Here is a 25367-nt window from a genome sequence, read left to right on the forward strand (position 1 = left end):
GGTGGCGGTTGGGCAGGGGCGGACAGACGGACTGACTGACTGACTGACGGACGGACGGACGGACGGACGGACCCGCAGAGTGGCGCCGCGGCGGCCGAGCCGGCAGGGGGAGATCGCCCGGCGGCGGCGACCGGACCAGAGCGGACCCGACCCGACCCGACCCGACCCCACCGACCCGCGCCGTCGCCCCGCAGCAGGTTCTCCCGCGGCTCGCCCCGGCCGGAGCCAGAAGTTTGAGCGTCCCCGTAGCCTCCCGGGAGAGCCCGGTGTCGGGCGGCGACGCGGGGCTGCCCCAGCCGCTGTCGCCGCCGCCCGCACGGGCGGTGGGAGCCCCCCGCGGCGCCGGGAGCAGGGGGGAGGATGGTGGTGCGGGAGCGATGGAGCTGAAGCGGAGCATGGCGATCCCGCGGCTCCTCGTGCTGGGACTCTGGGCTGCGGTACTCCGGGGCGTCGCTGCCGTGGCAGGTGAGCGGGGCTGACAGCCCGCCGGTGGCGGGGCGTAGCGGCGGGGCACTGCCCCCCGAGACGCCGGGTGCGGCGGGAGGGGCTGCGGGGCACGGCTTCTGCCGCCGGCCGGGACCCCCGCGGGCAGCCCCCGTCCCGCCGCCTCTCCGAGTGTCGGCAGCCCGCCGAGGGTCGCCGGACAGGAGCGGCCGGGCGCGGCCCCGGGGTGCCTGGTCCGCCCGGTGCGGCGGCCGCGGGGCCTCGGGCAGCCACAGGTGGGGGTCGGGGCCGGAGCATTTTGCCGCTCCCGGCCGGGCACGGGCTGCTCCGCCGCGTTTGTGGAGCCAGCGACGTGGCGCTCGGGAGCCGGCGGTGCCGGCGGGGAGCCCGGGCTGTGCGAGCCTCTCCCGCCTGCGAGTAGAGTAGCGAGTAATCCTCCCCGGTGTTTGCGGAGGCATTGCTCTGCTGTGTGCCTAGCGCGGGCCGTCGCCGAGGAAAGCCGGGCGCTAACGCATTCCTGAGTGGCTTTTGTTGTTTTTTTTCCCTCGTGAACTCATTTTCCGAAGTTCCACCCCCCAGTCGGCAGGGAAAGGCAGCGTGCTGGAGCGTCTCGGCGCCCCGGCCAACCTCCTCCCGACTTCAGCGGGAGTTTGGGCTCCGCGCTGTATGTGGAGCGATGTGCGCGCAGTGAGACGGAGCTGGGGAGGCTGTGGCACAGGCTGGATCGCTAGATCAGTGTCCTAAGGAATCTGAGGAGCAAAAAGCCTTTACCCCGGCATGCCTGAGCAGACGTCTTCCTCTCTTTCCACTCCCAACATCACAAACAACATATTCTGTTCCTAGGAATTAAAATATTCAGAGGTAGCAAGTTGAAAAAACAAACAGATGTGTCATGTATTTTGACAACTAGTGTGTTCACTTGCTGTCAATTCAGACAACTGCTTGAAAAGAAATTTAATACAGTTTTATTTCCTATCTATACATGTCACAATCTGCAGCTCTTACAGGTAGGCTTGGCAGAACCTATCTGGATGAAATTATTTCTTGCACAGTCAAGAATGTTGTCAGATGAGAAATACTGAGTGGGAGAGTAAAATGAGGAATAGGTGGAAATTAAAATCCCTATTTGCCTCCTAGGTGATTCTTCCTGATACCTGCAGGAAGAGATGCTGCAGCCAAAACTGCATTTTTGACCTATGAAGTTATTAAAGATACCTGATCTCTAATTCTTCATTTTGGTTGATATTGGTGGAGGATTATACTTGGACAATATGTACAACTCTGACTGAACACCTGTACTGTATGTTAATTTCCTACATCATTGATTTCTATGCAAACTAAAAACCATGAAGGGTCTCTAACAATATTTCTTTGTTTAATTTGTGGCTAACTCTTTCAGCAGGGCAGTCTGAAGGATGCTGAGTAGTTTGATTTTCCATGAAGGCACCTGTAATGAAAATGTCTGTCAGTTTGTGTGTGTGTTCAGCAGCCTGACTACATCAGTTTTCTGTTAGACAGAGAGAGCTGCTATGAAGCTTTCATGTTATATTGTGAGTGGTGAAAGGGAGCATGCTTTCTGGCATGCACTGGGACATGTCATTTGTGTTACGTTGGAGTTAAGTAATGCAAGGTTAGATCATCCTCACCCAAGGTGATTAAATTGTTAGCCCAGCAAACGATCTGTAGCAACTAAACTCAAATGATCAACTTGTCCATTTTCCAGTGCTCTCTGTGAATTTGCTAAATGAATAACAGCAGATAGAAAGGCAAAAGACAGTGTGGGGAAACCAGCTGGGGAGTCTCATTAAGGAAAGGAATAAAGACCTTCTGCCTGTGTTCCGCGTTTGCTCCTAGACTACTGGTACTCATCTGGGTACAGGCTGCTGGTGGCAGAACACTGGCTGGTCACACAGTGCTGGGTCCCCTTCTCCCAGCTGTTACAACCGCGCTATGAGTTCCTCTGCTGCTCTTCTGCCCTGTGAGGTGGTGCCCTCGTGGCTGTGGGAGGGTGGCATTTTGGCAAGAAGGGAAGTGGCACATCCGAAGTCTGTGTTGGATCACTGGTAAGGCTTTAACAGAGTTTGAGAGCAACAGGGCTGCTCACTTAGCAGCGCTTTCTGACTGGCTCTGTGGGCTAGCAAGGCATCCTGTGAGAAGCTGACCAACCAGTGAACTGGGTGGAGTTGTAATGTACTGCGATAGATGGCCAGGCAAGAGGGATGGAGTAATTTTTCTCTGAAGGATGTGGAGTCCACTGCCAGGACATAATACTGGACAAGGCTAGACCTGTTCTGGTCTGTCAGTCCTGTGCCACTGCATAGGGAATAGCCACTCTCCCTAACAAAACTACCTGTACATTTATTTTCTACCTTCCTGCTTTCCCATGGTCTCCTTTGATCTTCTGGTTCCTCCTTTATATGCCTGTCTTTCTTAAATGCACTTAGATAGTTGGCTTCCGTGTCTTCTCATGGTAACAAATTCCATACATTTGCTTCTGCTTGAGGGAAACACTCCCCATCCACCCACACATGTAACAGTGCTCCGGGCCAAATTCTGATCGCTTCTGTGTCAATATAAACCTGAGCAGCTTTGCCAGCTCTGGCCCTGCTGCTTTGGGGTTGCAGTGGTGTAGCTCTGGGTACAAGGTGGTCCTTTGGCTGGACTGAAGGGTCCTCCAGGCAGCTCATTTAGCACACACCCACATCACGCGACAGAAATATCTGTTCTCTAAACAGCTCTGCTCCTCAGTGAGGTATGCTGTGGAATAGGCTTTCATGGGTTTTGCAAATTGTAGAGAAGCTTTCTGTAATGCAGGAGAACAGTGTATGCTGAATAACAAGACATAATTGATTCTTTCTCGTATCCAAGCTCTTTACAAATGCATACAATGGAGCAAGCGTGATGATTTTGTAGCAGCAGAAGAACACCGTAGCTTAAATTCAGGCCTGGGGAAAAGAGGGGGGTGCGGTAGCGTGTTGAACGGATGCAGTTAGCGCTGCTGGATCACTGGCACGGCGAAGCTCCCGGCGTTTCTGTGCGTCTCTGCTTGGGCACTGCTCTGCAGAACATCACCCTGCTGTTACACAAGCTGAAAAAATCCCCATGTACACACTGAACCACCACTTTTCTCCAACAATTGTGCTTTCAGTGCTTGTATTTGCCTATTGCTTAGCAGACATAGTAGAGCAGTGCTGAGACTAACACACTCCTCTGCAGCGTGTGCTGGTAGGGTATGCAATTCCAGACCACCAACCTAGAGTAATTTGCTGTACTCCAACCCCCCTTCTTCTGGGGGTGGGGCGGAGTAGTATTTTTTTTTTAGGTATGAAATTTACAGGACCTCCAATCAAATTAAAGGTGTCCCAGGGTCAACCCGTGAAACTAAATTGCAGCCTCGAGGGGATGGAAGATCCTGAGATGTTGTGGATCAAGGACGGAGCAGTGGTGCAAAGCATAGACCAGGTGTACATTCCAGTAGATGAAGAGCACTGGATCGGCTTCCTCAGGTACAACAGATGCAGAGAAGGAAGAATATCGTGGAAACTATTGCACAGTTTTCTGCTGTCAGCTATATCTCTGCAACTGCAGTGCCCTCAGTGGGGCAGGGTCCTGTGGTCTGCAGTTCACTGTGTGGCAAGGGCATAACTGAGAGCAGAACTGAAGCCACTGAACGCTGAGATTTTATCCACTAGAACCATACTGGTTTTCTGACAACTGTGGGGACAGGTGCTTTGCTAATGCTTGCGATGCTCGAGACGTGACTTCAAGGTGAAAGGATGTTCTTGCTTTGTTTGCTCATCTTGTTCTGCCATGCAGCAGTATAAATAGGTTTTCTCTCTCACACTCATCCTGTTCTCTTACTCTCTCTTTTGAGCTGTCAGTCTGCCTGAAGGGTGAGGATTGTTTATTGAAATGAGACTCCCAGGACTACATCCCCTTCCTTTCTTTGGGGAGGAGTGTTCGTCCTCTGAACCATCTCTGATTCATTTTGCAATGAATTCTAATTCATTCCTAGTACATTTACACTACATAGTATCAGTCCTGCCCCATTCAGAGGCACAAAACTCTTGTGCAAAGCAGATCTCTGTGCCTTTATTCCGGCAGAAGAGGGATGTCAGCTAGTTCTGGAAGTACTGAGTTAAACAAGACCCAAGGTTCTGCTCTGTCTTTTTTTATGCATTAAAAGAGCTTGTACAGGCAAACATACCAACACCATGAGAGCTTAAAGCTGTTGATTGACTGAGAATCACTCTTTGCTGAGCTCTGGCTTCATCTCCTGTTAGGTTTCTTGGATTGACATTGCACAGAGTCTCCAGTTCCACCAACTAAAAGTCTCTGTGTTAAAGCTTGTCTGTTAGAAACATTTTAGTAGGAAAAAACATCTGTGCACAGTAAAACTATTGCATAACATTATGTTGTGGAAACAGTTTGTCTTGAAACTATACTGTTTACTTCCCCCCAGTTCCACTAGTTAATGCTGCCCTTCACAATCTCAGTCTACTCTCCTTTCTTGTCTCTTGTTTTACTCCACTGAGAACTCTCTGCAGCACCAGAGATAAGTTAGGGTGCTAAATCTCGATGCATTTTTCTCCTTTTTCCTTTCTTCTCCTAAAGAAATCATTTCTACCACCCACGTGTGACTCTCTGCTGTGATCACTGTGTTTCAGAATATGGGCAGGACAGCTGATGCCATTTGAAGGTCCAGCTCTGAAAATCGGGCTGTAGTGGGTCCATTTTGTGCATTTCGGCAAACACTCTCCCTTTTCTGTCTTCCTTCCTGAGACGTCCTTCCCCTTCTCCAAGGAGGACTGCTAGCGTTAGAAAGGTGGGCATCAGCTCTGCGGAGGATCCCTGCATGGCAGCAGGCGCATGGCTGTGCGTCCCGCGGGGAGCAGTCAGCACTGGTGCATTGACAGACTCTCAGAGTCACACTGGTGCCTGTGGTAGCTGAGACCTTCTTGCTTTGGCACCAAATTCGGCCCTTGCTCATCATGCACCAGCATAACCCCTTGAAATCACAAACTGGGAGGCCTAAGGAGTTTTGCAGAGTCAGCCGCTCTTGGGATCAGAATAGCACTGAGCGCAGTTGCCACATGAGGCTGTTGCCAGTCCTGTCACCTGAGGCAAAGCAGTCGAGCTCACTGGAGGTTTGCAGTGTGGAGTTTCCTGCTAGCTCAGATGTTGTAGGCCAAGCTGTTGCACTTAAAGGCTAGCTAGAGTCATGATTCAGGATTGAGATGACCCCTTCCTATCCTCAGAGGACACAGATGACTGGTTTTCTGCGAGGATGTTTTGGAGGAAGACTGCTCTGTGAGGACTCTCTCCGCCCACTTTAGAGAGGAGCCTCCCATCTCTGCTGTTTTGCCATGTGCTTTGTGCTGGCTGGCTGTTGATCTCCTCCTCAGAGCTGGCTGTGTCTCAGTGGGTGTTTTCCATGCATCTGGTTTGCCAAACACTGGAGGGTCCTTTGGGGCAAAAACATGCTTTATCCACATAAAATATCGATATGGCTTTTGACTTTTTTCAGCTTGAAATCCGTCGAGCGGACAGATTCTGGGAAGTACTGGTGCCAGGTTGAGAACGGGGGGAAGAAGGAAGAATCACAACAAGTGTGGCTCATAGTGGAAGGTAAGGAGGAGTAGTAGTGCTGGTTTCCTTTCAGGGCTGACCCACCAATATGCTCTAGGTTGAAGTGGTGAGAGCAGATTGCTCCAGTGACAGGCTTCTTGGCTCTGAACCATTGCTGCTAACTGCAGGGAGATCGCTACAGAGCAGGAATAAGAAATAGAAGAACTGCTTCAAAGAGCAGAGCTGTCAGTTCACTGCCTTCTGGTTTTATTTTGGCATGTTAGGAAACAATTCTTTTCATGCAAACACATTTCTTTCCAGCTTTTAAATCCATTGTTGCGTTGATCTCTAAGTAATTCATAGAATGGTGAATAGTTCAGGTTGAAAGGGATCCATGGGGCACATCTGGTCCAACCCACTTCTCAAAGCAGGGTCACAGCCTGTTTCTGTGTATCAGCCAAACAGGTCTTTGTGGGCAAGGTACAGTTAACCCAGTTGTGAGCTTTGTGAGAAGTGCTGTACACCAACACTTCATAGCTGTGACTGTTCCATGAGCCACTTTTCTGTCCAGGGTTGTCTGGTAAGAATAGCTTTTGCATGGCTGCCCAAAAGTCACCTAAGGCAGTGTGGATTGGTGCCTTCTTACTTTCTCTAGGTTCATTTCCCTTGAGCCATGATTCTGTTAGATCCTCAGAAGCTACTAGTCATAGGATGGCTTCGTATTTGGTGAAGAAGTTGACAAGAACAGTGCATTTGCAGCAAGAAGTAGTTTTTTGGATGTATTTGGTAACATTTTGGGCCAGAGGCGAATTGACAGTCCTAAACAGGGGGGAGCAGGGAGGGTGTCGTGGGAGGTGATGTGGTCTGGGTATTTTACAGCAAAGGTCTTGCTCACTCAGAGCATGGAAACATTCATTGCAGCTCTCACAAGAAGAGTAACACATTCTGCCTTCCATCAATCCCAGGCTTTTGTCCCCCTAAATTTTCAGGTGCAGTGTCAACTGGAGAATGTTGTTTACAGCTTAAAACACTCTCTTGTGCAGAGTTTCTATTTCTATCCAGTTATCGTGGCCTGCTCCAGAGGTGGCTGCATTTGCATGGTGGGTGTGTTAGGAGTGTCTGGGTAACTCAGTGTGCTAAGCTGTCTGAAGAAAACGTGCTGCCCTTCTGGACTGCACAGGCAAAAAGTATCAAAGTCACAGAAAACCAGCTGCAGTTAGGTAAGGTGGAGTGTGTTGAGAATGAAGGCCAAAGCTTACAGCAGAAGTGAAACAAATGCAACCAGTTGCCTTTATGAGAAAAGCAAGTATGGCAGAAGGTAGTTAAACTTGAACTGGGCATGTAGTCATATGTAAAGGGACTTGGTGGATAAAATTAAAAATTAACAAGTAGTGATAAGGGGTGGAGTTTAAAAAATGTGTCAGCTGTTAGCATAAGAAAACACCTGGGAATACAAAAGCCTATCAGATCCACCTTCACCGTTACCTCTATGTGTTTCTTCCTGAGACGTGCCAGCTTTGTGTAGCAGTGGTTGCTCTATCAATAACAACTGTCCTCTGACTGAGAGAGGATCTTTACTCTGGTGATTTGCAGCCTTCAGAAAGTGCTGACACACTTCAGTGTGGCACACAAACAAATGTGGACTATTGGTGATCTAACTTTAAGTCAGCTTGACTGGATTTCTATACTGTATAATATCTGCCTTGAGATCTGCCTAGGTAATCTGTATCTGCCAGATTTTCTAGCAATGGTATTTGAACTGTCTTTGCAATAAAAATGTTTGATCTTATTAAACACTTCTTAGAATTTGCATGAACAAAATTATTTTGAACCTGTTTCCTGCTTTAGAAACTAGTCTCAGGCCTTACTGAGAATATGATAGTGTTTGATGCCTGGAGAGGTGATCTCAGAGGCGCACTGTGGAGTGTTAAAAAAATGGATTATGTTTCTTACGGAACTTTCCATCTGAAATTACACCTCTGACTATGTGGCTGTTCCTGGGGCTGCTAGACCCATTGTGGCTACAGTCAGAGACCAAGCCACACCTGTGTGGACACGTTCCCCTGAATTAGCACTGTCTCAAAACTGAGCTGTACATAAAAATCAGCCTTATAGGTCAGATGCTGGCTTGGAAGGGGGAATAGGTGGGATCATTTCCTTGTTTCGCCACTGATTGCCTGGCTGCCAGCTGCCCAGTGCCTCCATGGGACATCTGTGAAAGGGACGTGCTGGCACTCACCTCTTGTACCAGGAACTGGGAGGCTAAATGTGTCACAGGCAGCGAGGTGTCCAGGTAACATACGGACAGAGGCAGTGTGAGTTCCTCAGCTGGATGAGTCACTCCCTCAGTTATGAAAGTTTTTAATTGTGGTCTTGTCTGCTCTGTTTAGCTGCTCCCAAAGTCAGAAAACCTGCCGAGCTGGGCAGGATCTTCCTGAAAGTTTACCTTGGGTGTCATGACAAATGGACAGGAGGCAGGGATCCTGCTCACAGGTAGAGAAATGGTGATTATTTTCCCTTCTAATCTTCCTCAGAGAAGGAGGGCAAAGCAGGCAGTGGTGTCACAGCTGGTATCTCAAAAGCTTACTCGGTTTTATTGTTTATGTGTGAATGCAATAAATAAATGAAGTAAAATACGTCAGCAAAAACAAGCAGTATGCCATGACGATGTCCTGAACATTAGCCTTTGCACAGATAGGCACTGTCATTCCTCAACAGACTTGGATTTAGACCTGTTTTAGTCTGTTCGTTTACGTACTGCTCTAAAGGAAGGAGGCAAGGAAGGCACAAAGGAACTGCCACCTGAAAGACACAAACAGTGACTGCACAGTCAGTGAAAGACTGAAGAAAGCACTTTTGGCTGTAGCTTGGGGGAAACATCTAGCGTTAGGCTTCTAAATAATTGCCTGCTGGTGGAGGTGTTCAGCATCTGGCACACTGGTGCAAGCCCTTGGGCCTTTGGCCAGGGACAGACTTGTGTAATTTCAGCATGTGAATGCACAATGTTGTCAGTTCCTCTGTTTCTGTGAGGCAACAGATCAGCTTCCAGAACACATTTTTTCCAGCTGAGAATACCAGATTTTGGGGTAAGTGCAGTTGGTAGTAGCAGTGCTTGACACACAAAGATTTCTGTATAGAACGGAACTGAACATTTCTCTGGGCCTTCAGCTCTTCCACCAATCACCAGAAGTACATACTGGCTGTCCTGCATGGTTGGTGAAATTTCACTGAAACCGTGAGAGTTTTCACGTTTCCCGCAAGAGGAACCACATCTCTTGATGGGTCGAATTACACTCAGCTATTGCCACTTAGAGCTGACCTAAGGTAGGTAGCATTGCAGCTGCATCTCGCTCCCCACGGGCCTAATCGGAGACCTGTTGTACCAGCCGGGAGTCTTTCCACGGTGGGGAACAGATAATTACCAAAAGAGCTGTGTCCGTGGATAGCCTACAGCTCTGAAACAAATTACCCCTGACTCCAAGGCAGCCCGGTTGTCGTGGTGTCAGAGTGTGCTGGAAGGCATCTCCAGTCAATTAAGCTCCAGAGAGAGCATTGTAAATGCTCCCAGTCTCTCACTGCGGGGATTCTTTCCTCATTCATGGGTTTGTTAAAGCCAGTAGTTCAACACTTTCTCAAGCTTCACTTTTTAACGCATGGCAAGAAGTATCTGCAGCTGGATTAGCTGTCTTTTAAAGTGGTGTCTGCCACCACTGAAGTTTTTGACTGTTGCCTCTTTGAACTCCAGTCTCTCCAGCTGAAAAATTGAGAAAATACTACCACTAAAAGCTGTTTCATAAGGGAGTCTTGAATTGAAAGTGGTTTTTCAAAGGCATTGTGGGAAGCAAGCACTCTTTCTCTCTGACTTCTAGTGGTGGTATTTAGGCACTCATGCCCTGAGGTGATCCAGCATATCTGACCCTTGGTTTTTGTGAAGGGCTTAGAGGGCGTCGGGTTCAGCATAGCAGCTGGACAGATGGATGTCCAGTGTTGAGCACTGGTATTAGTGGAAATAAACAAGGGGCAGTTGCTCCAGTTATTGTCAATTGTCTGTTGCTTTTCCAGGTGTGCCCTACTTCACTGTGGAACCTGAGGATGTGTCCGTGTCCCCTAATGCCCCATTTCATATGGCCTGTGCTGCTGTTGGTCCCCCTGAACCAGTGACAATTGTCTGGTGGATGGGAGACTCTAGAGTGGGGCTTCCAGACGTCTCCCCCTCCATCTTAAATGTGTCAGGTAAGGCTGCTGGTGCTGCAGGGGATCACTTTGAGCATCAGAAGAGGAGAAGAGCTCTCTTCTGATCGTGCCTTGTACATTGGATAGCCAAATAGTGTGGGAGTGGTGTTTAACCCTGCATTAAGGGTTGAGTGGTCATGATCACATACAAAGATTATCTCAAGGGGTGATGGTTGCTCAGTGTGTTTTCTGCTGGCCTGAGGCACACAGGCTCTTGAGGCACACAGAGTTTGGGTGTGACTGGCACTCTTGTTAAAGATGCTACTGAACAGATGATGCATTGGGTGTCTCGTTCCATCTCGTGGAGGGTGTTCATGGTTGTATTGAGTGACTCTGTTGGTGCCATTTCTCTTGGAATTCTCCAAGCATTCACATGTAACAGATGCCATACCCTCCTTCTGTGCACAGCCCTGTCACACACTGCTTTCCCCTCTCTTACCCACCTCCATCTCTGTTCTTGCAGGCTTGCTGGATGCTCTTATCATTAAAATCTGACTGCCTCATGTAATTGTTTGACACTTCAAGAGTGATTGTATCAGTGCTGAAGTGGGCTGGTTGATACCCTTCAAGACCAAGGTTTGCCCCAGAGCAGAGCTTTCCCCAGCAGGGTCAGCAGAAGAACTCAGGAGCCAGTAGGTGTTAGGGCCTCTCTTCAGACCCCTTTTAGAAAAGGGTGATGTATCTCTACCAGGAACTGACTGCAACTGTTCTTGTGGTTACCTCTTAAAAGTAACTTGATTCTAGTTAGTTGTCCAACAGCCTTGTGTTATGTTTTCTGTTTGCTGCTGTTTTATTATTCTCAGCAGCCCTGACCCAGAGTTGAACTAGTTATTTAGAAAGAAAAGGTTTTACAACTAAGACCATGTCTGGAGCCTCTTTATCAGTGTTAATACAGTTACACCCAGGGTGAGTTTTTGTATGTTTTTGGCCATCCTTTGAGCTATCCAGTCCTATTCAGGCTTCCCTTAGAACCATATTTAAATGCAAATCAAAACATGATTTGTGATTTGAAATGGTTTCAATCATCTGCTCCCTCTCTTACGTAGCCACTGATGCTATTCTAAGTTGGAAATTAAAACTGCTCCCTTATGATATGATCTGCCTGTTGAAATGGAAACGGAAAAGATGGATAGGCAAGAGGGAAAAGACAATAAAAAAATAAGTCACTCCTTCTCCACTAAACTCATCGCATGGTGCCTCAGAAAATTTCTGGTTTTGGGGGGCAGTGGCTTGGAGGTCTGAAGAAGGACATCTACTCCTAGTGATTCTCCAAATTAACTGCTATTTTATATATTAAGTGTCATCGGCACCTTTATTTGCTTTCAGTGTTCTTTGGGATGTCCCTTGGGCACACTCTTCCAGTACACTTTGAGGTGTCCCTTGGGCATATCTTGTCTTTGCAGCTGAAAACATGTAGCAGGACACAACCTGCATGGCTGGATTACCAAAGTGTGTCAAAAAAGACAGTTGGTAAGAAAATGAGCATTGCTAGCCGAGGAAAGTACCACGCTCCGAAGAAAATAGTAACAAAGTACTTGGATAGAAAGCAAGCATTTAGAAGCTTCAGCAATGTTGTATTTTGGAAAGCAGTGCTGGCATGGTGCTAGGGAACATGCAGTTCCTGGTTTGTGGTGTGTTTTGGATTTTCCTCGGGGCAGGGCTGTGTTAGGTTCTGTCTTGGGACAGACCTACCAGAGCAGGTGCTGCTCTGCTGCTCTGCCTGGCCTTCAGCCTGCTGGCAGCATCTTCCTCTGGTTCACAGGGATGAGAATAGCACTCCCTCCTCTCTTCCATTACACCTTCTTTGCAATGCTGTTAGTCTCGGGCTTGGGAGATGAATCAAAGGTCAAAGACACTGTGCAAGCTGCTCTCTGCGGCTCTGAAATGTTTTTCCTTCCTAAATTGTATGCCCACAGTGTGCCAATCTTTAACTTTTCTCAGATAGAGCCTTTTAAGGCAACTGAGGGCCCAGACAAGTGACAATAGTTGCTGGACACAGTTCTCCAGGCAGCCTTGCAAATCTATCTCAGTTCTGATTAATTTGCAATATCTATATGCATCTTGGGGCAGCCAGACGTCAGCATGATGCCATGGGATGGAGGGATGCTCACAGAAGACATTCTCACTTGTATCACCCCTGGAAAGTGTTTCAGTGCTGGTTCAGTAGCATTTAACTTCTACTTCCTTTGTGTGTGTCTTCAAAAGCAAGGTGAGGGACAGGTGGGCACTGACTAGCAATAGGCAGCATCTGATTGCAAGTTTGCCTGGGCTTATAGGCCAGTTAGAAGATGAATGTTGCTCAGGTGAAGGCTGAGGCCCAAAGGCTTTGTGTGAGCTCCCAGTTCAGCACAATCCTTGCTCCAAAGATGCTCACCAGAATGTGAGAAGCACACATCTACTACCTGAGCACTGTAAGCTGCTGTCCTGACAGATTCATCCCTCTTTTTCAGTGCTTTCTGACACATCCATGAAATATTTTCTATGTTGCTACAGTCCCTCCATTAAAAATGTGTTTAGCACATTAGTTACTGAAATCTGCATGCCTTTGATTGGCACCCAGCTCACCCCTCCAACTGCCTGTGGAGCTTGAGCTGGATGTCACAAATAATTGAAATTCTGCTGAAGTTGAAGCTGGATTATATAGCTATTTCTGTTTCCTTTTCTTGGCTGATCTCCAGGTATTAATCAAAGCACAGTTTTCTCCTGCGAAGCTCACAATGTAAAGGGATTGTCTTCATCTCGGACTGCCACTGTTCAAATCAAAGGTGAGAGACTGGGTGCAAGAGACTGGGCAATGGCCTTGGATTTGCTCTCTGGGGAGGGAAAGTAGGGCTCCTTAATGCAAGGAGTTGCCTCAAAGCTGCCAGCACCAGTTGGAGCTCTCAGCAATCAAAACAATGCTTTGTGTTCTAACAGCAGTTCCCACTTCCTATGCAGGGCCGTATCCCAGGCTGTTGAGAATAATCCACGTCTGATTCAGGAGTGGAAATGTGATGTCAAATGACAGCTTTTCCTTGAAAAGGAGAGAGCTGGGGCAGTTAAGTTGTTTGTGAGAGATGAAGCTGATATAAATTTGCAGCAGGGAAATCTTTCCCTCTTGGGAATATATGGGTCTTGTTAGAGCTGAAGAGGCCATTACTTCTGCTTGCTTTTATTAGCATCACATTAGATGTTGAAAAAAATAAAGAAGGTGATCATCAGTGGCTAGTAAGGTCTGCTCATCCACACTGAGTTTATGAATTTTATTTTTTTAATTCTTTGCTCTTTAAAAGCTCGTTGAAAACAAGTAATTCCTAGCCTGTGCATGACCAGTTGCCATTTGGAAGTCTCCAGGCTGATGTGACATTTGCTCTGTTCCTCCAGGTGACTGAAACAGGGATAATCAGAGCAATCAGCTCTTCCCCTCCTCTTCATGTTGAGATGCTTCTGCATTTGAATTTTTAGTCATGCTTTAATGCACTTTTAATTACACAATCATCAGTTCCAGGAGAGGCATGGCACAAAAATAATTTGTTCCGAGTGGTAGCTTATTGCTCAGCACAAATACAAGCAATCCTTTATGTCTGTATCAGTATCAGAACTCACAGTAGTAGCTAATGTTCATTAAAGGACAGATCAAAATCCAGCTGTATCTACTACTCTTGGAGTGTGTTTTTGTTCAGGACATTGTGGTTACTGCTATGCCAAGAATGCAGAATGTTGGACTAGTAAGATTTATAACTTAATTTAAAGCCATTTGGAGTTGTTGCCTTGAAGGCTTGTCTACCCAGGGGAGTTAGTTATTGTGGAATTTATCTTCTATGGATATTTTTATCCTGGGATAGAATTTAGTTCACAAAGCTATTACACTTTAAAAAATCTCATCAAGCCATAATTTGAGAAGACATTTAGCATAAACAAGCTCTTTAATTTTTTAGTGTTAATACAGATTATTATTTTTTTTAACCATTAATAAGATGAAGGAGTAAAGACCTCAGAAGTCTCTCATTTCCCAGCAATTATGTTTAGCTGAAAAGCGCTCCTCAGGGGTCAGTCATCAGCTAATGAATCCACACAGCCTGTTTAAGAGGGACATACTGCCATCACACACTTGTGTCACACACACATGTTCTAGAGCTGAGAAAGAGCAAGCTTAAGTGACTCAACTAACATTGCACCAGTATGTGTGGCATGTCCTAGAGACAGAAAATCTAGAAGCAAGTCCAGTGCTGTAGTCATAAAAGTTACATCTGTAATACCTCAAAGATGTGTCTAAAAAAGTAGTTATACATTTACCTAAGTGATGAGGCTTTTCTGAATAGAAAAAGTTCTAAGATCTAGTACAGACCTGTTAAAATTAAAGCAAGGCTCCTACGCAGCAGAAATAGGGCAGGCTCAAATAATGTTTATTTCGTTCGTGATCCTATAAACATACAGAATTCAATGAAGTTGCTCCTGGGAGTAGTTGTGTGCACATGCATGTTCAGGGCCTTCCTCTCTTACACAAACCCATCTGCTAATGAGGACTCTTAAATCTTTCTACCATTTATTAAACAATTAGTTTCTCCTGTGTTTCCAGAGGCAAATATTTTTGCTAGGACGTTGACAAACTGTTAACATTTCTTCCTATTTGCTCCTGTTGTTGTTCATTATCTATTCTCTGTAGTGCCCACAATGTGCTGGGTGTACTCCAAGCAGAAAATTACTGTTATTGTAGCCCACAGTCCCCAGCCATGTACAAAGCCCCATTGTTCAGCCACTCTCTAAGCACAGAGGAAGTTAACTCTCATTATGTTAACGCTCAAGGTCCTGTTTTCTGACAGGCTTTGCTTTCCTTTATATGTGCAGCTAACACTTTTAGGGTTGTATCCCGTGTTTCAGAGCACAACCGGAAACAGCCGCCCACAGTTTTTTCCCAAGAGGTGGTGGGGAAATGCATCTGGCCCTTCTACAGCTTGCAGAGTTAGGGGAAGGTGCTAGCAAGCCTGCCCTCCTCAGCCCCTCGTTTACAGAGGGAGGGGGTGTGTTAGCTGCTGATTATTTACTCTCCCTGGTGTCCCAGCACGTAGCTCCTTCGGGCCTGCCATCCTGCCTTGAAAATCACGTGTCGCCCAAAAGCTAACGAGTGTGTCTGCAAAACTTAGAGTTACGGACAATGTTTCAGCAGTACCCAAGTAAGCAGTAAAAGCAGGATTTTTTCCCCATAAAGAGCTTACAAACCTGAACACTGGCATCGAAAGAGAATGAAACGAAGATGCAGGAAAGTTAACTCACAAAGAACTCATTGCCCAGCTTCCATCCCAGACCCTTGGTCTGCTGCCCCACCTCACACCCACACACCCTGTTCTTATCTAGGTGGCAGGCCACTGCCCTGGGTCCTGGTAACTGGTTAACCAGCCAACAAAGGCTTTATAGAGTTAATCTGTGTCACCATCTATTCCTCTCCTCCAGGCCCTCTGCAGAGACCTGGGCTTTTGGGCTCTGCATTTCTCTTGCAAGATGGCCCTGTGGAGATGCTGAAGGCAGCAGTACTGAGGTTGTCCTTGGTGCAATGAAATACAAGGGTGCTCTGGCACGGTAGAAGATGCAGCTGGAGAAATCCTGGCTTGCAATTACTTTTCCATTGCTGCTTTCTGGTGGATGCAACTCAGGAGACATGGAAAACTTGATCTGCAGGCAGAGCCTTGTCCTGAGGATGGGTTTTTGAAAGAAGACTCCTGAGGGTACAATTTGTTGAAGTGCTGCAGGGAAAGTATTACAGCATCAGCGTAGAATTTTTTAAAATGAGAAGAAGGTCAGGGGAGAGGTTAGTATTCATGAAGCTGCTAATTTTGTCAGGAGTGTCAGGAGGTGCCTGAATGAAAACTCAGAGGTGAAAAAGAGATGGTGAGTGGAAGGATAGGAATTAACTATGTGAAATTACAGTGAGAGGAAAGAAGAAGTCAAAGGGAAGCATCAAGGATCCTGAAAGGAAACCAAACAGTTTGGTGCTGTGCTGTGGTGGCAGGAAGCACAAGCATCTCGTTAACTGCCCAGTCTTGGAATCCTGATTTTGTTCCTGGCCCTGCCCTTAATTTGTAGAGTGGTATCAACCATGTGGCAGGCACTCCCTTTGGCTTGAATTTCCCCTCTGTAAAACAAAGTTTATTCATCCCACGGCTGAGGAGGCGGTTTTCAGTCCAGGCTCTGTCCCAGGGTGTTTCAGTGGGAGTCTGCAATGGACACCTGGAGGCAGCACAAAGCAGTCTACTGCAAATCCAGCTCCAGGGTATTCAGGTCACTACATCAAACCACCCTCCACCTGGTGCTGGCAGAGCTTGTGTCAGAGGCTGGACTGAGAACCTGAGGTGGGATTTTAAAGCCCTGACTTAGTTCACAATGCGGGTCCACAGGCAACCGTGTGCAGGGCTGAGTCATGCGCTGCAATGGAGGGGGCAGGAAAGAGCTGAGTAGCAAAGGAGTGAACATCACACACTGGCATTGCTATCAAAGAGATCAACCTGTGTGCATCCAGCAAGTGTGCTGGACAATGAGAGAATATCTGACAATAGCTTGTTCAATGTTAAGATAATAGTTTCATTCACAGCAGTCAGGGACACTCTCTAAAGATGTGATATTGTACCACATTTCTGTTAGTGATTTCACTGCATAATTTTTAGCCTCAAGCCTCTTCCACTTCCATGTGAATACCTGCTCAGTTCTGTGTACACTGAAAGGTCTCTTTGTTTCCTTCCTAGCCATGCCTCTCCCGCCTCTCAATGTAACTGTAAGCCAAGTCACCAGCAGCAATGCCAGCGTGGTCTGGGTGCCAGGATTTGATGGCCGTGCACCCCTCCATTCTTGCACTCTTCAGGTATGGCCTCTCTGGATTGTGCCCTGCCCTGCATGAATAACAGGACTCTCCTGAGCCACAACATTTCCTGGGCCATTGTCTGCTCTCCCATCTTATTAGCAGTGTTTCAGTTCTTACTTCACAGCCTTAAAGCATGAAAGCTTAACAGGAGGCAACTCGGGGCGTATATAGGTGCCAAAGTGCAGGTCATGAACTTCATGCTCAAAAGTTAAGTGTTAAAGACAGGCCACATTCTCCTTGCCAGCAGGTTTTCACATCAGTTGCTTTGTGGCAGCTAGTCCATGCAGGTCATTACACTGCAGCACACATGAAGCACACAGCACTCTGTGGGAAGTGCCCTTGAGCAGCTGTGGCTGCAGGGTGTGCACCCTTCCTGCATGGAGCAGTGGCCCATGGTAGCTTATTCCAGTGCAGGTGCCTGTGAATCCCATACCAAATCAGGCCTGTGCTGTGGGATGCCAGAGGAAGTGCAGGAAATTGGACATACCAATGAATCCAAGGGATGAGGAGCCTGCAAAGTATAGGATGTGGTACAGGAAAGGTAGGAATGATGGAGGTAGGAGACAGACTGGGCTTTTTGATACAAGATCAGGCCTATTTGCATGTTTCAGAGCAATTTGAAGCCCTGTCTCTAAATCTTGATTGGTTTTCCATTGTCAAAGACCAGTTCTTCCTAGAAAATCAAGCTTGATAATATTCTGTAGCTCTCCCAGGTGCAGAGTACTCCACATCTGAAAAATTGGTCTGCTTCTTGAAGTTCCTGAGAACAATGGTATGTGTCCAACCTCAGGCAGAGTTAGTTTCCGTCATTGCATACTTAGCTGTAGAATCAGATCAAAGAACAGGTAACCAAGTGAGAAAATAAATGGTGATACCCAAAGCAGGCTGTGCAAACACAGCTAGGCACGTTCCCCATGGATTTATTTGCCAGGCCTCTATGCTTTCCCTACCTGATTACAGCAGCATTGTGATCTGGAGTGGAATTTCTATGGGGTGTTGCCAACCATGCAGAGGAGGATTATAAACTCAAGGTATGCTGGAAGCAGTCTGGATAATTTGCTTGCAGTCCTCTTTTTATTGGGGGGGGAACAGAGATTTCATGCTCTGATGTTTATTATATTTCAGAAGTAAAAGAAATCATCTAGTTTTAACTGGTAGAAAGAACTCCTGAAGGCAGCTGGCCCTGGTCTCTGGGTTTTGTTGCTGCTTCTGTTCTTGCTCGCAGTTGAAAATGGTTTTCTTCCTCTGTTTTACAATGCCAGTTATCTCCAGCTGGAACAGCCTATTCTCTCTGGCTTGCATACTGCAATGCTAATCATTCTGGGGTTTAAGTTGTCCCTCTCACTTTTGGCAGGGGCAGGGGTGGGGGATGGGGCATGTGGAAAAGAGGTTGAATCAGAGCAGCCCAGTTTCTGTCCACTCAGCAGTCTCTCACCCCTTTTCTAAGCCTTTTCTGTTCTATTTGGGGAGGATGGAGTCTGGGAGCAGGGTAACTTGGCAATGACCCTGCACTGTCAGAAAACCGTGCTTCCTCTGACTCCCACATTGAGACATTCTGTGTGAGGCATTGACCTACATTTCCATGTGAAAATGCACGTGCTCCTGGCTCCTCATGATTGCACTTCTGCTGGGAGTCTCCCAGAAAGAGAAGGGGGATTGGAAGTTTGCTGTGTTTTTCTGGCACTCAGGCATTGCAGCGGGTGCCCCAGGAGCACCATGTTCAGACAAACAGATTGCTTCTGGGGACAGGGCAGGGAATGGCAGCGTTTTCTGACTTAACACAGGCCAAGTTCCAGGGTGTGAAAGGGGCAGGTGCAAGAGCACCAGCTCTTGGGAGTGTTGAACAGAAACTCATCGTCCAGCAGACAGGGTTTTACACAAAAGTTGTCTTGTTTTTTCCTTGCTTTGGATGAGACTGATAATGACTAACAACATGCTTTTCTATTCAGGAAACTTGAGATTCTTCCTTTCCACCAGCCAAATAAATCAGTGTGCCAAAAGTGTATGTGAGAGTGAGCAGAGGGGCAGTGAGAAAGGGAGAAAGGCTGCCATATAAAATATATAAAGTCCATATGACTCTTTCGCTTTTGTCAGTACATCTTGCTTTTACTCTCAGCTTTGCTATTTGATATGCACTTGAGGAGAAAGTCTGAGCCTGGGAGCTGTGCAGTGATTTCTGCTATTGTCAGTACAAAAGTAGGAACACTGAACCTGCCTGTGCATTAAAAGCACACAGTGATATCAGATTTAAATTGACATTCATGCTGCTTTAAAGCTCAGAATTGGAAACAAAAGAAAAAGAAGGGATGCAGGAGTGGTAAGAAGTTTCTTTTCAGTTAATTTTGAAACAGGTTAGTTGAACATGTCTACCATGTCTCTCATCCACTAAAAAATTGAAAGTATACAAACTTCTGGAAAAAAGAGGTTGGCAAAAGGTGACAGTAGGCAACAGGCAAGTTGCTCTACCAGTTTCCATAGTTTTCATTGCCCAGATTTAAACAAGCCTCAGAAGCTGGCTGCTACCACTCAAAACGACAAGCACATTTAGTTTTCTTTGAAGGAATAATAATCAACTGTAGAAATTGTAACATAAGGGAGGAAATGTTTTAAAATATGGAACCAAATTTTCATCTGGTGGAAAATTTTTGTACTGCCCGAGTGATGTCACTTCATGATTTTTAGTTTGACAACTCCCTTTTCAGTATTTTAAGCATCACTGGTACTATATCTATTCTTACACTTTCCTAAACTGACAATTAAATGGGTTGTTACCCATATGGACATGTTAGTCATATTGTTTATGGTAACAGTCATCTCTGTTTCACTCTTGGCACAGGTAGCTGAGTCACCAGATGGCCAGGAGGTCTCCACTGAAGTCACCCCAGTGCCACCCTTTGCCTACGGCGTGCAAGGCCTGAAGCATTCCACCAACTACAGCGTTCGTGTGCAGTGCAGCAATGAGATGGGCAGCTCCCCTTTCACCGACAGGGTTTATTTCCAGACCCTGGAGCTTGGTAAGAAACAGCAGACAGGAACAGGACAGCAGTTCTGAACCTGAAAAAGAGATGATTATAAATGTCATTAACTCCTTGCTAGTTCTGAAATATGGGAAGCATTATGCTGTTGGATTGCTCATCCACTGTAAGGGTCTCCTAGAACAAAACAAGAGCAGACAGTCAAGTGTGGTTAACAGCAGTGATGCATAATGCAGGAGCTGACCCAGCCATGGGGCTTCTGCATGCTGGTCCCATTAGCTCTGTGAGATTCTTGGGATCTTGAGAGAAATGAGAGCTGCTGACCTGTCTTCTCCACTTGAAGCCACAGAGTGCTGGTGGCTTGCAGAAGTTGTTCTCTGCCCTCACACCCTCTCTTTTCTGGATGATCTCAGGAAAGAGGGTGAAAATGCCATTTTCAGTGTGGATAGTGCCTTATTTTCCTGCACAGAGTGATTGTGTTCTGTTCTCTGCTTTCAGCTCCAAACAGCACCCCTCAAAATATCCATGTTATTCAAAGAGATCCTGGTCTGATTTTGGAGTGGGAAGGTGTGGCTCCAGATGTGCTGAAAGAAAATGTCCTGGGATACAGACTGGAATGGATTCAGGATAATGTAACTCAGGTAACAGATTGGGAAGGTACTGAGCCATTGAACACAGAGCTGCAGAAGGTTCATATTAAATTTTCTAGGCATTAAGGTCCCTCAGGGGATTAGATTGGTGACACTGCTTTTGTGCAAATGGATCTATTCTGACTTTAGGGAATGCCTCAGTATTTGACTTCAAGATTTAGGGCCATTTCCTCCTTCCTGGCATATTCAGAATTCCTTCACTTGAATGTTCTTCTGCAGTCAGACCAGTTCTCTGCCATTCCTTGTACAAGAAGGACGACACAGAGAGAATCCACTTTGTCTCTCTCTGACTCTTTCTTGGGCTGTCCAACTCAGACAGTGCAGGATCTGGGCTTTCTCTCTCCTGTGACTGGGCCTTGGCTTTCCAAATCCTAGGAGCAAAGGTGTATTTAACAAGTGAATGAGTTGTGCTGTAAATCACAGAAGGAAAGTTGTGGATTCTTAATACTTAGGGAGTTGAAAGGACCCTGACAGCATGAGAGCCTTTCATTTGTTCTTTGGCATTGACCTTTCCCAGGTATCTGTCAGCCTTTGAAGTTCACAGCATTTCTTATGGTTTCTAGCTTCCTAATAGGTATTTACCCAGTGCTTATTAATGAAGAGCAAGCCTATAATAATAGACAGCTGGAGGAAAAAGAGACTTATTTCCTATTTTGTATGACCCATTTCATACTAGGTCAGCATCATTGACTTTGAGTGATGGTGGTTTGAGTTCTCATTGAATTTACACTGTGTCAGTGGTGGCAGCCAAATACTCATGGGTTTGCTGTATGAAGAAGATCCACAAAACTACTGAAAATATGTTGGCCTTGCCATCCTAAGTGAAAATTGGCGCTGAAATTCAGAAGCCATTTAGGATTTGGTCAACAAGTTAGAACAGACAGACAGACTCCTCCCTTGGATTAAAACCACCAGATGCTTTACAGTAAATCACAAGAAGGAGGTATATCTTTTAATAGCAGAGAAAACCATATTTCTATAGCAACGTGCATGGGAGGACCTGAAAGGAAGAAATTATTAAACCTCCTATCTGCCTTATGCCTTGGGAAACTGCTAGCAATTTTTGGGAAGAGAAACCCAAGACAACAGCCCAAATCTCAGGCAAAACTGAGCTAAGGACTGAGGAGTCACAATTCCCAACCCTTGTTGTAGTGCCAGTGAAGTACATGGTACTGTTTTGGTTTAAAGGTGAAGTTTTACATTAGATGCCTTTTAAGACAGCTCACAGTTTGTTGTCATTTGCACTCAGGGGGAGATGGTCGTGCAGGACACAAAAGCCAATCTCACCATGTGGAATCCTCTCAAAGACCTGATTATCAGGGTGTGTGTGCTGAATTCTGCAGGGTGTGGGCCGTGGAGTGACCTCTTCCTGCTTGAAGCCCAGGAGGTCATGGGTGAGTGTCCACTATTTTCTCTTCACTTTGGGGGAAAAGTCAGAAATACTGGGACTGCTGCTTTTTCTGAGTCTTTTTCTTTCAGTGCTCACAACTTACTGAGACATATGGGCTTATACAACAGCACACTTCATCAAGGAGACTGGAAATTCAATAATCTTTAAAGAGCTAGTATAAACAAAACACTTCTGGCCTCTACTGTGTCTTCTTAGAACAGTGTTTTACTGTGCTTAGTGCAGAGCAGAAGGGCAGACACAAAGAAAATATGCAAATGAAGGTTTATACAGATTTACACAAGTAAATGTGACAGAAAACTCCTCTAACACAGATTCTCTTCTTTGATTTAGTTTTATGCCATTCCTGCTAGTTTTAGTGAAGCGTGGTTTAAACCATGGCCACACGGGTGTTCATAATGGTTTTTCTGAATGTATTTTTATTAAACCAGTTTAGCTGTCTCCAAGGAAAAGCTGAGCTACTGGTAGAAGAGGAAGATGATGGTACAGACGCTGTACCTTGCAATCTGGACCACGTGGAAGGGTTTGTTGGGAGCAACATGCACGTGTGGAGTGCACTCCTAGTGCTGAAGGGCAGTTAGGCTCACCTGGAGTGATTTGCTTCCTGCTTGTGTTTCACAGTGAATGGGAAATAGGAGTCAAGCTATGAAGCAGGGCAGGATGTTACATGGGGAGATGGGTAGAAGGAAGAGAATGCTCTTGCTTGAGAAGGAAACTGTAACAAAACTAAGGGGAAGACATTCCAAATAAAGATAGGGATTGGTGATAAGAAGTCAGTGAGGTGTGATCATACAAAAATCCCCCAGTCTCCTGAGGTTTTGTTTCCAAGTGCCCATGGCAGGACAAGATAGCAATCTCTAATTTCTGCTGCTGACCCACCTGCTGTTGCTAGCTTCCCACTCCACACGTTGTTGAGGAATCACATGGACATTGAGCTCTCCTGATCCCTCCACACTTAGGGATGGCAGGGGGACTCTAGAGGGGAGCTCCCAAGCAAGCAGGAGGTGGGGGGTACAGGCAACCAGTAGAGAACTGCATCCTTACCTGCAGGAGTGCATTTAGTGCTGGTTTTAGCATGCACATTTCTCAGGTCCTTTGGTAGCCCAGTTCCTGTGATGAAGTCAGCACTGAAGGTCAAGTGTGAGCACACAGTCACTGTGGGATCAAAGCCCTCAAATTATTTAAAACAGAATGAAGGGGTGTGGAGGTTCAGAGCTGAGCCTACTGAGGTTGGTCACTGGCTCCATCAGTTTTTTCCTCCTACTTTTTGATTAGGTATTTTCTGTGGTACCCAAATACAGATAAATGTATCGGAAGGAACTAGGAGTTCCATTTGGAAAATGGCCATCACTGGCAAGGAGCCCCAGGAAATGTTTAGGGTTTGCGTTTTACAGGGAGCTGGAATGGGATAATCCTGACAGCACTATCTGTTGTTGTTTGATTGTTTTTATTTACAAACCACTTCAAAAAAAGTAGCATCAGGAGTGGTCCTTGTTTTGGCCATATGTTGTCTGGAAGCACATATATTTCTTCGCAAGCATAACAGGCAGGAAGTAAAAGTTCACTGTGGAAACACTGACAGGCCTTAGGCAGCAGAGCTGCAGAAAGACTGCATTTTTGTTTCAGGCCTGGTAGAAAACATAAGTCGCTTGCTTTCCTAAAATAGCAAACTGGCACTGGTTGCTTTATGTGAGAAATGCCAGGGGTGGTTTCTGACCAGCTCCCAGTGCGGCAATAAGGATGACTAAGCTCGTATAAACTTTTACTCAAATTTGTCATCGCAGTGAAGCTAGTGGGAGCTCCACCCTACTTATGCAGAGATCTTGTGTGCTGTTAACAAAGATTGTTTTAATATTTTCAGAAACTTTCTCAGTCAAAACCTCTTTTTTTTCATTGCAGAGCAAGGAACAGAATGGTTTCATAGCTTTTTCCTCTCTGTAATCTTCACGATTGTAGGCTGGAGAAGACTCTTGGATTATGTTCTTTGCACACCTTTGAGACATAAACTTTCTGCAAAATAGAAGGACTCATCATCAAGGGGCTCCTAAATACTCTTCTAAACTCTTCTAATAATAGTCTTCTCTCTGCCTCGTGCATTCTTAAGGCACATGCTGGTTGAAAAAGGGGATGCAGGAGATGGGAGAGAGACAGAGTTGAGAGAGAAGAGGCAACCTGTGGGCTGCAGCCTCCCTCAAGCTCAGTGACACGAGTGGGAAGCAATGATGTGTGGGGCAGAGGAGGAGAAGCAGTGAATTTCAACATTAATTTCTATTTTTGACACATTTTCTATAAACTGTGGGATGGGCTCCTGATTCCCAGCCGTTCAGAAACAGGGAGAATAATTTAGTTTAGTTTTGTTTTCATCCACACTCCTTTTGGAGGGGCTCCCCAGAAATTGACCTAAATGCCTGCTCTCTCACCAGAGCAGCCAACAGACAGAGACTAGAAAAAAAAGCCTTGAGAAGTTTGTCTCACCACAAGGGAAGGAAACCTTGTTGTTAACTAGCAGAGAGGACCTTTTACATCAGTGTTGTTAGCTGTTTCTGATTGTTAAGCAGGAACAGCCCAAGTGATTGGCTTGGGAATTGTGGAGAGGGTTGGAATTACCTTTATTATATCGGAGAAATACAGCTTCTGTTTCTGATCTCTTCCTCTTCACAACAGCCTTGAAGGCTGGGTTGAAAGTTGCAACAAGAGGGAGTATCATAAGATCAGAGTCTGTAAAGCCTTCTGGGTGGTAAAAGAGTATGTGAGTCACTGAAGGAGATAAAATACTGGAAAATAAGTACTAAGGATCTGATAATTTGCTTCAAGTGGAGAAGTACTAGTTGCTTCCTCACTGGTCCACGATTCTGTGTCCTTAAACTCTATCTGTTTTTTAGACTAATATTACTTCTTTAAAAACTTGGATGATAAGGCTCATCAATGTAGCTGGTAATCAAGCCTCAGAAGCCTCTTGCCTGCCAGGACTCTGCCAGTAAGGGTTGTCTGACTCTTTGTCATATGCATCTGTGCAGAGATTCATCCAAATTCCAGCCCATCAACCTAACATCTCTTTTAGGAACAGGTTTATTTATACTGTCATGACGTATAACAGGATTACTTACATCATCAAAGATGACTCTTCCTTACCTTCTGATAAAGGGCAGTCAGCTGCTGAGGGTGAGCAAGTGAGCATGGAGATGAAGGAAGTGCTCAGGGACCTGGTACCTTTTCTTGTTAGCTCTTAAACAATTTGGAGATATGAGGGCTATCCT

General features: G+C 46.2%; 1 protein-coding gene across 1 annotated transcript in view; it reads left to right on the top strand.

The window, feature by feature from the left end:
- Window positions 1-278: 278 nt before the first annotated feature.
- Window positions 279-25367, top strand: part of TYRO3 (TYRO3 protein tyrosine kinase) — a 39349-nt gene continuing 14260 nt past the window's right edge. Inside the window, exons 1-9 of the mRNA XM_082283620.1 lie at window positions 279-465; window positions 3767-3950; window positions 5972-6072; window positions 10075-10245; window positions 12924-13010; window positions 16962-17077; window positions 19914-20091; window positions 20551-20693; window positions 21952-22096. Of these exons, the coding sequence (XP_082139746.1) occupies window positions 378-465; window positions 3767-3950; window positions 5972-6072; window positions 10075-10245; window positions 12924-13010; window positions 16962-17077; window positions 19914-20091; window positions 20551-20693; window positions 21952-22096 (1213 nt within the window). The 5' untranslated portion in view covers window positions 279-377. The remainder of the gene's footprint in view (window positions 466-3766; window positions 3951-5971; window positions 6073-10074; window positions 10246-12923; window positions 13011-16961; window positions 17078-19913; window positions 20092-20550; window positions 20694-21951; window positions 22097-25367) is intronic.

This window comes from Coloeus monedula (assembly GCF_965178545.1).
Source record: "Coloeus monedula genome assembly, chromosome: 6".
Classification (NCBI taxonomy): domain Eukaryota; kingdom Metazoa; phylum Chordata; class Aves; order Passeriformes; family Corvidae; genus Coloeus; species Coloeus monedula.